Below are 17,430 nucleotides of genomic sequence, written 5' to 3' on the forward strand. Positions count from 1 at the left end.
ACCAAATGCCAGAACCAGGGAAACATACGAGGGTACAAGAAAATGATCTATGAAAGAATTGTATCAATGAAGTTTACTTATTTATAATAAAATATATCAATAAAATTTGAATGAATTATTATATAGTAGTAAAAATCATTATGTTTATAAAGTTTATTAGTGACGTTTTTTAATCAACAATGGTAGATGTATTAGAAAAGAAATTTTACATATTTACTTAACGATATACCCCCGTATATAAAGTTCAATAATATAAATCAATTAAATAAATACTAAAATTCGTTCATTTTCATTACTTTCTTAATTTTGTATCCACAAATATCGTTTAATATTTCAAGGTCATAAAAACGATAATTAAAAATGCAACTATGGCAGTTCGCAATTGAATATATATCGTTCACAAAAAAGGTTTCAAATGTTATCTTAAAATTCTTGAGTTTAGGAATTTTTCGATGTAATTTTTATTATTTTTTAAAACCTAGTTCGGCAAAGTAATCTTGGTTGGAAACTTATTAAAAGTAGAGTCGATGTTATAAAAAAGAAGATGACGTTTGGTAACGGAAATTTTATAATTTTTTGATAAAAGAAGTATATTAATATGTTTATATTTCCATTTTGGTAAATAATGTGAATAGTTTTAGAGCATTAATAAATTATTGGTTTATTAATATATATACTTTGCTTTTACTACAAGATGGATCAAATGTTACCAAGCCCTGGCTTCAGTATCCCTAGTATCGGTAATTGTATTTGTAAATATTAAGTCATAAAATTATCAAAGGCTAAACGTTCATTGTTATTTTCGAAATACATAGTAAAAAAATGTAAAATCGAAAATTATATACGTATACGTATTTAAAGTATATTATGGAATTGTCGTATTTTTAGGTTAGGTGAAGTTATTACATTATATATGGATTTACGTGATTTAAATTTTTATTTAGTTAAAATGCTCTCTTTTATTTTCTATTGTTTGGTGTATTATGTTCTGATTCTGTGTATTCTACGAGTCAATTTGTTTTACTTTATCACTATTAAAAATTTTTTTGTCGCTTATCATCTTTTTCAATAATTGATACAAATATTTACTTTTTTATAAATTAGGATAGATTTTTCTGAAAATACGTGATTTCTAATTTATATCTAAAAATTTTTACATTGAATCTACTCTGGCAATACTGGAAATAGTTTAAATGTGTTCGCAATTTTTATTTTTTCATTTATTTCACTTTTTTATCGCTTTTTATAAACTTTCAAGTAAATTATGGATAATTTTTTATGCCCCACCCTTATAAAACAGAAAAAACGTGGAACTTAATGAATAATTTGTTTGAATATGTTATTTATAAGCTGTTAAACTAGTGGTAATTTACAAAAATCGATTTTATCTTATAACAGGGACACCTCTTCATCAACCAGAAGAAGACCAATTAATCTTACCTAATGCCCTCCAACAACAGCAGCAACTACAACAACAAATACCTGTTAGTAACTCCCAAGTGCCTCCGTTGGCTCCAATGGGAGGACTGACACCAACACTAGGACTGGGCATGGGCCACGCAATGTCCATGCCACAAACTAAATACGTACCTGGATTTGCGTTACCCATGAATTCAGTAGCACCACAAACACCAGTTAGTTAAAATTTAACATTTAAATTTATCGATATTTAATTTATTTTTGCTATTTTAGCAACATACCATGATGAGCCCAATGATAAATTTAGGTGGATCAGTAACTACCGGAGCCGGAGTAACTCCAACAATGGGACCATCGACTCCTTCTCCAATGACACCCATGACACCACATTCTGCAGATCCAGGAATCATTCCACAATTACAGTAAGTTATTTAAATTTTATTAATGAGGACGACGGAATATGAGAAAAGAGAGAATATGGAAGAAAATAGACAGAAAGTAAAAGAGAAATAATCAAAGGGAAAGAATTTTTAATGTTTTTGAGTTTGGGAAACTTCAAAAATATATAATATGCGATTTTTTTGGGTTTTTAATTCAAAAAGTAATACTTGAAGCACCGAGAGAGCTGTAAAGTTTATAAAATCCTAATAACTAATTATTTATGTTTTTCTTGTGATTGGGAGTTGAGCGTTACCATTAATTTAAACAGCAATAACAGGAAATAGTAAAAATGATAAGGGAATATTTGAAAATTGCAGAAACGGAATGTACAGGAAGTTCATCTTTAGATAATGTGGATAACAATGTTTTATATCTTCCGTCACACCTTAAAAGTGCTGTTAGTATGCAAAACCTCCAGTCAAACGTAAAAGAAATAAATAGTTTATTGTATAATCAAAAACGATGCATTTAAAATTAACATTGTAAGTAGTTTTAATTTGTTGTTCCTTTTAAATGGAATTAACTATGTCTATTTCAAACTTCGTACTTCGATTTTTTGCTTTTGTTTTAGTCCAAACCGTTCAATTCAGTAGTTCAAATGTACCACACTTTCTATTACTGTTAACCATTCAGTAGTTCAAATGGATCATCATAAAATATGAATTATGTTGTACCTACATTAATTTTTAATCATTCTCATAATTTTCTACTTCGATTTTGTGTTATTTTCCCATTATTTTCAGTTTTATCTTCTTATGAAATATTATCTCGACTATTTCAATAATTGAGGGCGAATTTGGTAAAAATTTTCCTTCCATACCGGGCTATATCCCCAAGTTTTATAAGTTGCACAATTATAAGTGTATAAATCCAATTAATTTTTGATTTTCTTTCATTTTTCAGGAATATAGTATCGACGGTAAACCTGAGCTGCAAATTGGATTTGAAGAAAATAGCTCTACACGCCAGAAACGCCGAATACAACCCCAAACGTTTCGCTGCGGTGATAATGCGGATCCGAGAACCTCGTACGACGGCCCTAATCTTTTCTTCGGGAAAAATGGTGTGCACCGGCGCCAAAAGCGAAGAAGATTCAAGGTTAGCTGCCAGAAAATACGCCAGAATAATCCAAAAGCTGGGATTTCCTGCAAAATTTTTGGATTTCAAAATTCAAAACATGGTCGGAAGTTGTGACGTTAAATTCCCTATCAGACTCGAGGGACTCGTACTCACCCACAGTTCTTTCAGCAGCTACGAACCGGAATTGTTTCCAGGACTTATTTATCGGATGGTGAAACCGCGAATAGTTTTGTTAATATTTGTGTCTGGTAAAGTTGTGTTGACCGGTGCTAAAGTTAGACAGGAAATTTACGAAGCTTTCGATAATATTTATCCTATTTTGAAAAGTTTTAAAAAACAGTGAGTATTTTTTTTTTAAATTATATTCGTTCCTCTATTTTCATTGTAAAATTACTTTTAGTTCTAGTCAACATTGAATTTATTGTGGGTATCGTTCATTGAATTTTGAGTTTAATGAAGTTTTAATAGTTCATATTATTCAGTAGTTCAAATGTACCATACTTATAAGTATCAAATTTACTTGAAATTTGAAAGATTAATCAATATTTTGATATCTATTAATTTTATAATCGTAGTTTTGTTGCTGGACTCGTATTTGTTTAATTTTTTTCCTTGTATCATAGGTAAAAATCAATATTTTGTGGTTTTAATTCAATTTTTCTTCGGAATAAGTCTTTGTCTTCATTAATATATATAATAAAGTCCTTGAAAAACAGTAATTGTCCTGTAATAATCACGAGACTTTAAAAAATTGTTAAAATCACTTTTAGTCTTGTTGCGCATAAAAAAATGAATATGTAAAATTCTGTACTTCAATCAAATTCTTGATAAATAGAAATTTGTCATTTATAAGTGTGATACATTTGAACTACTCAATGCTAGGAACTATTAAAACCTCGCTGAATTCAAATTTTATTGAAAATATAACAAATTTAATTAAATAATGGAAAAATAAAAGCAAAAATCAAAGTTAAGGATTCGTAATGGTTGAAATTCCAAAAATTGTTGATTAAAAATAATGTAGGCACTGCATAATTTGTATTCCTTTATATAGGTGATACATTTGAACTACTGAATGGTAATAATCATTTGAAATTGCACTAGGATTTAATTTAGTTGAAAATGTAGTAGATTCAAATAGAAAGTCTGAAACGAATCGTATTCTAAACATTTTAGTTCTTAATGCAATTATTACATAATTAAACGATTCAAAATAAAAGAAGGAATGATGAAACTTGCATTTTCGTCGATAATTTTTAGTAAAATAAATAGATTTCATTGTACATTTGAACTACCGCATGGTAGAAACCATTTAAAACTACATGCGATTTAATTTGACTTAAAATTGAGCAGATTTAACTTGAAAATGGAAAAACAAAACCGAAAAGTTGAAATAATGAATCAAAGTTTAAAATATTTTACTCAAAATGAAATTAACGAATTGTTTATACATATTTAGATGTTCGAAAATGAAGTAGGCAAAGTTTAATTCGTATTTCATTACAATTTTGAAATTGTTTAACTTGAAAATGGAAAAATAGAACCAAAATTTGAAATAAAAACTATAAAACAAAACAAAAATCGAAAATTTTCTCACATTTAAATGATCGGGATAAATTAGATAGTGTATCATTCGATATTATGGAATAAACAGTGCTTAATACTTAGTGGTGCATTTGAACTACTGAACAGTAGAGACTAGATTTAAATTGGTTGGAAACGCAACTTCAAAATATGAAAAAAAATCATTAAGTCGATTGATTTTATATTAGCGGATCTCTTTATAGCATATGACTTAAGTCACTTGTTATTTTTGCTTAATTAATAAAAAAATGTGGATTCAACAGGAATAATTTAATGTGGTTGAGGATAACAAATTATGGGGTGTTAGGAGGCATTAAAACAAAATTAATTTTGACTTAATTTGATTTTTTTTGAGTTTTTTCGGTACCTACATCATAATACATGTTGAACGACGCATTTTTCTTGTTACATTAATAAGAGTATGATTAAGTTTTATTGTACATTCGATTATTTTGTTAAGATTGAATAAAGAAAAATTTTTTTCAACCTATTTCTATGCTTATTAAAAAAATTTCGGCTCATTTCGATTTTCTACTTAATACCGAAGTGAAAGATCTGTCGCTAGAACTAGATTTCGACCGGGACTTTCTGAATCTTGTTCTGGAATATCGTTCGGGCGATTTAGGTGCTGGATATGCGGTTCTAGGTTTCGAAAAATTACGCCCCTTCTTTTGTTTCTTCATACTTTTAGCTATAACTCTTTTTTGGTGGTCCAGCTGAGGAAATAAATCTGAAAAACCGAAAAAAAATGTTTGTTTCAAAAGGATACTAGTTGTTTGAATCTTATTTGAAACTTGACAACATTGCAACAATAAAAAACCTTTGAAATTTGTTTTTTAATACAAAAAAAAAGATTTTATTTGGACCTTGTGATATTTCGAGAGCTTTTTTGGCTGCGTTCATTTCTGCTTGTTGTATACTATGTCCCATGGCACTGGCGAGTCTTCTTCCTCTGAAATAAACCGCTACGGTGTAGACTCTGGTATTAGTGGGGCCCTTACATTCTATCACCCTGAAAAAAATGTTAATTCATGTTGAATGACATACTTTGATCCTTAATCTTCACTGGAAACTTGAAGTCTAACTATAAAATATCGATACGAGATTTATTTTGGATGGCGATGCAGGAAATTTGTGGAAATAATGGGAAAATGAAATCGAAAGTTGAAATAAATAGTACAAAATGGGCATGATTCCAAAAATTGTAGTTTATAAATAACAATAGGCTTGTTGATGAAGATTCTGATGGTTCAATTTGTATTTAGTTGCAATCATTGTGGATTAAACACAATATTTGACACTTATGAAGATGGTACATTTGACCTACTGAATTGTTGGGACCACTAAAACGACACAAATAGTCAATAGGGTTGATTATATGGCAGTTTTAACTAAATAAGTGGCTAAAACAAAATCAAAAAGTCGAAATAAATGGTACAAAATGGAATGAATTCCAAAAATTGTAGTTTGTAAACAATAATTCACTAGTCAATAATGATTCTTATGATTCAATTTGTATTTAGTGGAATAAACACAGTATTTGATACTTACAAAGGTGGTACATTTGAACTACTGAATGGTTGGGACCACTAAAACGGCACAAAGACTCGATGGGGTTAATTATATGGCAGATTTAACTAAATTTTCGATGAAATGTAACAAAAAATTGAAATAAATTGTTTGAAAAGGTTAGAATTTCGAAAATTGTAGTCTATACACAACAATTGACTTGTTTATAACGATTCTGATGATTCAATTTGTATTTCGTGGTGGTTTTCGTGGAATAAACACAGTATTTGATACTTATAAAGGTGGTACATTTGAACTACTGAATGGTTGGGACCACTGAAACGGCACAAAGACTCGATGGGGTTAATTATATGGCAGATTTAACTAAATTTTCGATGAAATGTAACAAAAAATTGAAATAAATTGTTTGAAAAGGTTAGAATTTCGAAAATTGTAGTCTATACACAACAATTGACTTGTTTATAACGATTCTGATGATTCAATTTGTATTTCGTGGTGGTTTTCGTGGAATAAACACAGTATTTGATACTAACAAAGGTGGTACATTTGAACTACTGAATGGTTGGGACCACTAAAACGGCACAAAGACTCGATGGGGTTAATTATATGGCAGATTTAACTAAATTTTCGATGAAATGTAACAAAAAATTGAAATAAATTGTTTGAAAAGGTTAGAATTTCGAAAATTGTAGTCTATATACAACAATTGACTTGTTTATAACGATTCTGATGATTCAATTTGTATTTCGTGGTGGTTTTCGTGGAATAAACACAGTATTTGATACTAACAAAGGTGGTACATTTGAACTACTGAATGGTTGGGACCACTGAAACGGCACAAAGACTCGATGGGGTTAATTATATGGCAGATTTAACTAAATTTTCGATGAAATGTAACAAAAAATTGAAATAAATTGTTTGAAAAGGTTAGAATTTCGAAAATTGTAGTCTATACACAACAATTGACTTGTTTATAACGATTCTGATGATTCAATTTGTATTTCGTGGTGGTTTTCGTGGAATAAACACAGTATTTGATACTAACAAAGGTGGTACATTTGAACTACTGAATGGTTGGGACCACTGAAACGGCACAAAGACTCGATGGGGTTAATTATATGGCAGATTTAACTAAATTTTCGATGAAATGTAACAAAAAATTGAAATAAATTGTTTGAAAAGGTTAGAATTTCGAAAATTGTAGTCTATACACAACAATTGACTTGTTTATAACGATTCTGATGATTCAATTTGTATTTCGTGGTGGTTTTCGTGGAATAAACACAGTATTTGATACTTATAAAGGTGGTACATTTGAACTACTGAATGGTTGGGACCACTGAAACGGCACAAAGACTCGATGGGGTTAATTATATGGCAGATTTAACTAAATTTTCGATGAAATGTAACAAAAAATTGAAATAAATTGTTTGAAAAGGTTAGAATTTCGAAAATTGTAGTCTATACACAACAATTGACTTGTTTATAACGATTCTGATGATTCAATTTGTATTTCGTGGTGGTTTTCGTGGAATAAACACAGTATTTGATACTAACAAAGGTGGTACATTTGAACTACTGAATGGTTGGGACCACTAAAACGGCACAAAGACTCGATGGGGTTAATTATATGGCAGATTTAACTAAATTTTCGATGAAATGTAACAAAAAATTGAAATAAATTGTTTGAAAAGGTTAGAATTTCGAAAATTGTAGTCTATATACAACAATTGACTTGTTTATAACGATTCTGATGATTCAATTTGTATTTCGTGGTGGTTTTCGTGGAATAAACACAGTATTTGATACTAACAAAGGTGGTACATTTGAACTACTGAATGGTTGGGACCACTGAAACGGCACAAAGACTCGATGGGGTTAATTATATGGCAGATTTAACTAAATTTTCGATGAAATGTAACAAAAAATTGAAATAAATTGTTTGAAAAGGTTAGAATTTCGAAAATTGTAGTCTATACACAACAATTGACTTGTTTATAACGATTCTGATGATTCAATTTGTATTTCGTGGTGGTTTTCGTGGAATAAACACAGTATTTGATACTTACAAAGGTGGTACATTTGAACTACTGAATGGTTGGGACCACTGAAACGGCACAAAGACTCGATGGGGTTAATTATATGGCAGATTTAACTAAATTTTCGATGAAATGTAACAAAAAATTGAAATAAATTGTTTGAAAAGGTTAGAATTTCAAAAATTGTAGTCTATACACAACAATTGACTTGTTTATAACGATTCTGATGATTTAATTTGTATTTCGTGGCGATTTTCGTGGAATAAACACAGTATTTGATACTAACAAAGGTGGTACATTTGAACTACTGAATGGTTGGGACCACTGAAACGGCACAAAGACTCGATGGGGTTGATTATATGGCAGATTTAACTAAATATTACTTATAAAGGAGGTACATTTGAACTACTGGATGGAAAGGACCATTAAAACTGCACAAAGATCCAATATTATTGAGAATTTGGCTAAATCACAACAGAATAAAACCGAAAAGTAACCGGTAAATACCAATTAGACAAGAAAATAGATGAAAATTACTTGTATACTGGAATATCCGGTTCGCCGCCGTCCATTGTCCTTAGAGTGAGGCAACACTGTTGCAATTTCGATTTCGGATCGTTCCAATCTTGATTCATGATAAAATCTTGAAGTCTCGGAAACAATGTCACGTGACAGAACGCCTCGCAATACTCCATACCCTAAAAAAAATAATGTTTTAGGTTAGGTTGTACCGGAATTGATTTTTTTGTTTTGGAATTGGGGGTTTCACCTGGTCGACGTATAGAGCCCCAATAAAAGCTTCGAGTAAATCGGCCCGATCCTTAGTTTTCAGTTCGGCTTTCGGATTATTGTAAATGGCGTATTTCGCCATATCGAGATCGTCGCATACCACGGCTTGGGTCCTGTTGTTCACCAAAGAACTTCTCAATAACTGAAAGTTGAAAAAAGTAGCGACATATAAGAAGAAAAAGAAGAAGAAAAAAGGTTAACTCACCGATAAATGCCCTTCGTGATGTTCCGGGAAAAATTTGTAAAGATAATTGGAAGCTATGAGTTGCAGCACCGTATCACCCAAAAACTCCAACCGTTGATTGGAACCCATCGTTAAATTCGTATAACCGACGCTTCTGTCGGTAAACGCCCTGGCCAATAATCGGATATGTTTGAATTCGACGTTTATAGATTCCTCGAATTTCACCAAATTCTGAAGTATGTCGAATTTTTCTATCCACTGTCTGTCGCCGAGAGGTTCTTGTTCTTGCAATGGATGCGGAGGAAGATTTTTCCATACTTCGTGAAGATCGGGATCGCTGTGGAAAAACGTGTCCGAAAATACTTTATCCGCAACCTGAAATTGCAAAAAAAAACATCTATCTATATCTTTGCTTTCCTTTTTGTCTCTTCCACTAATTATCTGTCTATTTCTCTGTCCCACAAGTCAAAAATGATTAAAGATCTCTGTCTGCCAGTTTATTATGAGTGTCTGCCAGTTTATTATGACTGTCCGCCAGTTTATTATGAGTGTCTGCCAGTTTATTATGAGTGTCCGCCAGTTTATTATGAGTGTCTGCCAGTTTATTATGACTGTCCGCCAGTTTATTATGAGTGTCTGCCAGTTTATTATGAGTGTCCGCCAGTTTATTATTAGTCTGCCAGTTTATTATGAGTGTCCGCCAGTTTATTATGAGTGTCCGCCAGTTTATTATGAGTGTCCGCCAGTTTATTATGACTGTCCGCCAGTTTATTATTAGTCTGCCAGTTTATTATGAGTGTCTGCCAGTTTATTATGAGTGTCCGCCAGTTTATTATTAGTCTGCCAGTTTATTATGAGTGTCCGCCAGTTTATTATGAGTGTCCGCCAGTTTATTATGAGTGTCCGCCAGTTTATTATTAGTCTGCCAGTTTATTATGAGTGTCTGCCAGTTTATTATGAGTGTCCGCCAGTTTATTATGAGTGTCTGCCAGTTTATTATGAGTGTCTGCCAGTTTATTATGAGTATCCGCCAGTTTATTATGAGTGTCCGCCAGTTTATTATTAGTCTGCCAGTTTATTATGAGTGTCTGCCAGTTTATTATGAGTGTCTGCCAGTTTATTATGAGTATCCGCCAGTTTATTATGAGTGTCCGCCAGTTTATTATTAGTCTGCCAGTTTATTATGAGTGTCTGCCAGTTTATTATGAGTGTCTGCCAGTTTATTATGAGTGTCTGCCAGTTTATTATGAGTGTCTGCCAGTTTATTATGAGTGTCCGCCAGTTTATTATGAGTGTCTGCCAGTTTATTATGACTGTCCGCCAGTTTATTATGAGTGTCTGCCAGTTTATTATGAGTGTCCGCCAGTTTATTATTAGTCTGCCAGTTTATTATGAGTGTCCGCCAGTTTATTATGAGTGTCCGCCAGTTTATTATGAGTGTCCGCCAGTTTATTATGAGTGTCCGCCAGTTTATTATGAGTGTCCGCCAGTTTATTATGACTGTCCGCCAGTTTATTATGAGTGTCCGCCAGTTTATTATTAGTCTGCCAGTTTATTATGAGTGTCTGCCAGTTTATTATGAGTGTCCGCCAGTTTATTATGAGTGTCCGCCAGTTTATTATGAGTGTCCGCCAGTTTATTATGAGTGTCCGCCAGTTTATTATGAGTGTCCGCCAGTTTATTAATAGTCTGCCAGTTTATTATGAGTGTCTGCCAGTTTATTATGAGTGTCCGCCAGTTTATTATGAGTGTCTGTCAGTTTATTATGAGTGTCCGCCAGTTTATTATGAGTGTCCGCCAGTTTATTATTAGTCTGCCAGTTTATTATGAGTGTCTGCCAGTTTATTATGAGTGTCTGCCAGTTTATTATGAGTGTCCGCCAGTTTATTATGAGTGTCCGCCAGTTTATTATGAGTGTCTGTCAGTTTATTATGAGTGTCTGTCAGTTTATTATGAGTTTCTTCTTTCATGCTACAATAATAATTAAAACTAACTTACCTCGATGCCGCCGTCTAAAAATAGAGCTCCCATCAAAGCCTCAAAACAATTAGCCATGGCGTGTCTCAATTCCAAATCGTGGCATAGATCGGATCCGTGCGCGTATAACATGAACTGATCCAATTTGAGTATTTTCGCCAATACAGACAAATGTTGATTTTGTACGATGGCGGCGCGGTACGTCGCCAAACCCCCTTCTTCTAAATCGGGAAACGAATAAAATAGATGAATGGACGATAGAAATTCGACAACGGCGTCACCGAGAAATTCCAATCTCTCATTGTGGGTTATATTCGATTCGGTTTCTTGTTGTTTACCGAAACGGGACATTATATTTATCAGAGTATTGATTCCTGTAAAGAATGTAATAGAGTATGAACGGACTATAACTTCGAAATATAACTTTAAAAAAATTGAAAATTTTTAGTATGAATGGATTTTAACCTTGAAAAAAGTCGAAAATTTTTAGTATGAATGGACTTTAACCTTGAAAAAAATCGAAAATTTTTGGTATGAATGGACTTTAACTTCAGAAAAATCGAAAATTTTTAGTATGAATGGACTTTAACTTCAGAAAAATCGAAAAATTTTAGTATGAATGGACTTTAACTTCAGAAAAATCGAAAAATTTTAGTATGAATGGACTTTAACCTTGAAAAAAATCAAAAATTTTTAGTATGAATGGACTTTAACTTCAGAAAAATCAAAAATTTTTAATATGAATGGATTTTAACTTCAGAAAAATCGAAAATTTTTAGTATGAATGGACTTTAACTTCAGAAAAATCGAAAAATTTTAGTATGAATGGACTTTAACCTTGAAAAAAATCAAAAATTTTTAGTATGAATGGACTTTAACTTCATAAAAATCGAAAATTTTTAGTATGAATGGACTTTAACCTTGAAAAAAATCAAAAATTTTTAGTATGAATGGACTTTAACTTCATAAAAATCGAAAATTTTTAGTATGAATGGACTTTAACCTTGAAAAAAATCAAAAATTTTTAGTATGAATGGACTTTAACTTCAAAAAAAATCGAAAATTTTTAGTATGAATGGACTTTAACTTAAAAAAAAATCGAAAATTTTTGGTATGAATGGACTTTAACTTCAGAAAAATCGAAAATTTTTGGTATGAATGGACTTTAACTTCAGAAAAATCGAAAATTTTTGGTATGAATGGACTTTAACTTGAAAAAAATCGAAAATTTTTGGTATGAATGGACTTTAACTTGAAAAAAATCGAAAATTTTTGGTATGAATGGACTTTAACTTGAAAAAAATCGAAAATTTTTGGTATGAATGGACTTTAACTTGAAAAAAATCGAAAAATTTTGGTATGAATGGACTTTAACTTCAGAAAAATCAAAAATTTTTAGTATGAACGGACTTTAGACTCGAAAAATTACCATAAAATCATCTTGATAGCGAATTTCAACTTCAAAATTAACAACAAATGATAGAAAATGGTGTACGAATGGACTTTAACTTCAAAATAAACCATGAAGCATCCACCTAAGCATACGAACGGACTTTAAATTATTAAAAAATCATAAAACTCATTCTAACAGTGGCTCCTAACCTCAAAAATAACTACAAAGTATGCAAAATAGTGTACGAATGGACTTTAACTTTGAAGCATCGATGTAAGCGTATGAACGGACTTTAATATCGACAAAAAATGAGTTTAAATATATTTTGGGACAATTCACCTCTCTTTCTAGTGTTCATATAATGGATGCGTCTGTCTCCGTATTCCGGTTGCCGGATACCGCAATTAGTTAAACTGTTTCTGGCGTGATCCGGATTGGTACCGAAGTTTTCTTTATAAGATGGATGCGTTAGGGCCAATTGGAGGAGGGCTCGATTGTTGAAAGTGTATTTGATGTTTTCTTCCAATACGTTCAAGGATTGATGGAATCGCAGATGGCATACCAGCACGGGGATTAACATCGCGTGCTGTAATAGAAAAAAAAAAAAAAATTCGTCGGTTTGAATTTTTTTTTTTTTTAATTTTTATATCCACCTGTATAATATCGCACATAATTCCGGTTCTGTAGAATCCCTCGGAGGAAACGGCTACGGTTACGTCTCTCTTCATTTTTCCTTGGGTTCGCATTTCTTGTAATTTATTTTCTTTGGCTTCGAGTTTTCTTTTATCTTCGTATGTCGGTTTCGACATGTTGGCCAGAAGGTGTCTAAATTTAACGTAATCGCGCCAAGCCTTTTGATAACTACAATTCAAATATCAACTTCTACTTTATATGTCACAAAATGATTACCAGGTATGCTAATTGCGTATGAATGGACTTTAACTTCAAAAGAGATCGAAAATTTTTAGTATGAATGGACTTTAACTTGAAAAAAAGTCGAAAATTTTTGGTATGAATGGACTTTAACTTGAAAAAAAGTCGAAAATTTTTGGTATGAATGGACTTTAACTTCAAAAAAAGTCGAAAATTTTTGGTATGAATGGACTTTAACTTCAAAAAAAGTCGAAAATTTTTGGTATGAATGGACTTTAACTTGAAAAAAATCGAAAATTTTTGGTATGAATGGACTTTAACTTCAAAAAAAGTCGAAAATTTTTGGTATGAATGGACTTTAACTTGAAAAAAAGTCGAAAATTTTTGGTATGAATGGACTTTAACTTGAAAAAAAGTCGAAAATTTTTAGTATGAATGGACTTTAACTTCAAAAAAAGTCGAAAATTTTTGGTATGAATGGACTTTAACTTGAAAAAAATCGAAAATTTTTGGTATGAATGGACTTTAACTTGAAAAAAATCGAAAATTTTTGGTATGAATGGACTTTAACTTGAAAAAAAGTCGAAAATTTTTAGTATGAATGGACTTTAACTTCAAAAAAAGTCGAAAATTTTTGGTATGAATGGACTTTAACTTGAAAAAAATCGAAAATTTTTGGTATGAATGGACTTTAACTTGAAAAAAATCGAAAATTTTTGGTATGAATGGACTTTAACTTGAAAAAAATAGAAAATTTTTGGTATGAATGGACTTTAACTTGAAAAAAATCGAAAATTTTTGGTATGAATGGACTTTAACTTGAAAAAAAGTCGAAAATTTTTGGTATGAATGGACTTTAACTTGAAAAAAATCGAAAATTTTTGGTATGAATGGACTTTAACTTGAAAAAAATCGAAAATTTTTGGTATGAATGGACTTTAACTTGAAAAAAATCGAAAATTTTTGGTATGAATGGACTTTAACTTGAAAAAAATCGAAAATTTTTGGTATGAATGGACTTTAACTTGAAAAAAATCGAAAATTTTTGGTATGAATGGACTTTAACTTGAAAAAAATCGAAAATTTTTGGTATGAATGGACTTTAACTTGAAAAAAAGTCGAAAATTTTTGGTATGAATGGACTTTAACTTCAAAAAAAGTCGAAAATTTTTAGTATGAATGGACTTTAACTTCAAAAAAAGTCGAAAATTTTTGGTATGAATGGACTTTAACTTGAAAAAAATCGAAAATTTTTGGTATGAATGGACTTTAACTTGAAAAAAATCGAAAATTTTTGGTATGAATGGACTTTAACTTGAAAAAAATCGAAAATTTTTGGTATGAATGGACTTTAACTTGAAAAAAATCGAAAATTTTTGGTATGAATGGACTTTAACTTGAAAAAAATCAAAAATTTTTGGTATGAATGGACTTTAACTTCATAAAAATCGAAAATTTTTGGTATGAATGGACTTTAACTTCAGAAAAATCGAAAAATTCTAGTATGAATGGACTTTAACCTTGAAAAAAATCAAAAATTTTTAATATGAATGGATTTTAACTTCAGAAAAATCGAAAATTTTTAGTATGAATGGACTTTTACTTCAGAAAAATCGAAAAATTTTAGTATGAATGGACTTTAACCTTGAAAAAAATCAAAAATTTTTAGTATGAATGGACTTTAACTTCATAAAAATCGAAAATTTTTAGTATGAATGGACTTTAACCTTGAAAAAAATCAAAAATTTTTAGTATGAATGGACTTTAACTTCAGAAAAATCGAAAATTTTTGGTATGAATGGACTTTAACTTGAAAAAAATCGAAAATTTTTGGTATGAATGGACTTTAACTTGAAAAAAATCGAAAATTTTTGGTATGAATGGACTTTAACTTGAAAAAAATCGAAAATTTTTGGTATGAATGGACTTTAACTTGAAAAAAATCGAAAATTTTTGGTATGAATGGACTTTAACTTGAAAAAAATCGAAAATTTTTGGTATGAATGGACTTTAACTTGAAAAAAATCGAAAATTTTTGGTATGAATGGACTTTAACTTGAAAAAAAGTCGAAAATTTTTGGTATGAATGGACTTTAACTTGAAAAAAAGTCGAAAATTTTTAGTATGAATGGACTTTAACTTCAAAAAAAGTCGAAAATTTTTGGTATGAATGGACTTTAACTTGAAAAAAATCGAAAATTTTTGGTATGAATGGACTTTAACTTGAAAAAAATCGAAAATTTTTGGTATGAATGGACTTTAACTTGAAAAAAATCGAAAATTTTTGGTATGAATGGACTTTAACTTGAAAAAAATCGAAAATTTTTGGTATGAATGGACTTTAACTTGAAAAAAATCGAAAATTTTTGGTATGAATGGACTTTAACTTGAAAAAAATCGAAAATTTTTGGTATGAATGGACTTTAACTTGAAAAAAAGTCGAAAATTTTTGGTATGAATGGACTTTAACTTGAAAAAAAGTCGAAAATTTTTAGTATGAATGGACTTTAACTTGAAAAAAATCGAAAATTTTTGGTATGAATGGACTTTAACTTGAAAAAAATCGAAAATTTTTGGTATGAATGGACTTTAACTTGAAAAAAATCGAAAATTTTTGGTATGAATGGACTTTAACTTGAAAAAAATCGAAAATTTTTGGTATGAATGGACTTTAACTTGAAAAAAAGTCGAAAATTTTTGGTATGAATGGACTTTAACTTGAAAAAAAGTCGAAAATTTTTAGTATGAATGGACTTTAACTTCAAAAAAAGTCGAAAATTTTTGGTATGAATGGACTTTAACTTGAAAAAAATCGAAAATTTTTGGTATGAATGGACTTTAACTTGAAAAAAATCGAAAATTTTTGGTATGAATGGACTTTAACTTGAAAAAAATCGAAAATTTTTGGTATGAATGGACTTTAACTTGAAAAAAATCGAAAATTTTTGGTATGAATGGACTTTAACTTGAAAAAAATCGAAAATTTTTGGTATGAATGGACTTTAACTTGAAAAAAATCGAAAATTTTTGGTATGAATGGACTTTAACTTGAAAAAAATCGAAAATTATTGGTATGAATGGACTTTAACTTGAAAAAAATCGAAAATTTTTGGTATGAATGGACTTTAACTTGAAAAAAATCGAAAATTTTTGGTATGAATGGACTTTAACTTGAAAAAAATCGAAAATTTTTGGTATGAATGGACTTTAACTTGAAAAAAATCGAAAATTTTTGGTATGAATGGACTTTAACTTGAAAAAAAGTCGAAAATTTTTGGTATGAATGGACTTTAACTTGAAAAAAATCGAAAATTTTTGGTATGAATGGACTTTAACTTGAAAAAAAGTCGAAAATTTTTGGTATGAATGGATTTAACTTGAAAAAAAGTCGAAAATTTTTAGTATGAATGGACTTTAACTTCAAAAAAAGTCGAAAATTTTTGGTATGAATGGACTTTAACTTGAAAAAAAGTCGAAAATTTTTGGTATGAATGGACTTTAACTTGAAAAAAATCGAAAATTTTTAGTAAAAATGGACTATAATCACAAAAATACTCACTCGGGATTTCCAGCGTAACTCAATTGCGGTGGTCTGATACCGAAATGTACAATTTCCGGAAATTTATGTTCCCCTTCTTTTTGCAAATCTATATTTCGATCCAACTGATCCACCCTTACCGAACACGGTTTTTTACCTGGGTAAGTCACTACCATACCCTGAAATTCAATTCAGTAAACCGCATCGATAATAAAACGTCGAGATATTTATAACACATATCACCCCGTAGATATTTCGATTTCCCTTTTTTTTTTTTACCTTGATTTCGTCGGCGAAATTCTGCCATTCGTACTGGGACATTTCCATCATTTTGCTCAATTCCTCTTTCTCTATCAAAAGCGATGAGCTGTTCAATAAATATTGGAGCACTTCGCTCATGCACAATATTTCTTTACCGTTTTCCGGTAATTCACGAACGAACCGCGGCATGAAATGGAATAACGAACATCCTTCGGTATTTCCGGCCGCTTTGAAATCCAAATCGACTAATTCCAAGATTTCGTAGAACAGATAATTCGCTGGAACAAAAAAAAATAAAAATCCAATTTGATATTTTGAGTAA

At 30.5% G+C, this 17,430-nt stretch overlaps 2 protein-coding genes across 2 annotated transcripts in view; one reads left to right on the forward strand and one right to left on the reverse strand.

Annotated features, from left to right (window-relative positions):
- The first annotated feature begins 378 nt into the window (after window positions 1–378).
- On the forward strand, window positions 379–5,014 carry LOC130445531 (uncharacterized). The gene is made up of 4 exons (XM_056781193.1): window positions 379–740; window positions 1,399–1,634; window positions 1,693–1,841; window positions 2,764–5,014. The coding sequence occupies exons 1-4, from the start codon at window positions 695–697 to the stop codon at window positions 3,281–3,283; spliced, it is 951 nt and encodes a 316-aa protein (XP_056637171.1). The 5' UTR covers window positions 379–694; the 3' UTR covers window positions 3,284–5,014.
- Window positions 5,015–5,042: 28 nt separating this feature from the next.
- The window catches only part of LOC130445530 (ribonuclease 3), a 29,904-nt gene continuing 17,516 nt past the window's right edge, over window positions 5,043–17,430 (reverse strand). The window contains exons 8-17 of the mRNA XM_056781192.1: window positions 17,127–17,386; window positions 16,869–17,026; window positions 13,090–13,297; window positions 12,776–13,022; window positions 11,065–11,417; window positions 9,088–9,441; window positions 8,863–9,024; window positions 8,631–8,791; window positions 5,391–5,536; window positions 5,043–5,254 (exon numbers count right to left, since the gene is read on the reverse strand). Of these exons, the coding sequence (XP_056637170.1) occupies window positions 5,043–5,254; window positions 5,391–5,536; window positions 8,631–8,791; window positions 8,863–9,024; window positions 9,088–9,441; window positions 11,065–11,417; window positions 12,776–13,022; window positions 13,090–13,297; window positions 16,869–17,026; window positions 17,127–17,386 (2,261 nt within the window). The remainder of the gene's footprint in view (window positions 5,255–5,390; window positions 5,537–8,630; window positions 8,792–8,862; window positions 9,025–9,087; window positions 9,442–11,064; window positions 11,418–12,775; window positions 13,023–13,089; window positions 13,298–16,868; window positions 17,027–17,126; window positions 17,387–17,430) is intronic.

Source organism: Diorhabda sublineata, chromosome 6, assembly GCF_026230105.1.
Source record: "Diorhabda sublineata isolate icDioSubl1.1 chromosome 6, icDioSubl1.1, whole genome shotgun sequence".
Lineage (NCBI taxonomy): Eukaryota > Metazoa > Arthropoda > Insecta > Coleoptera > Chrysomelidae > Diorhabda > Diorhabda sublineata.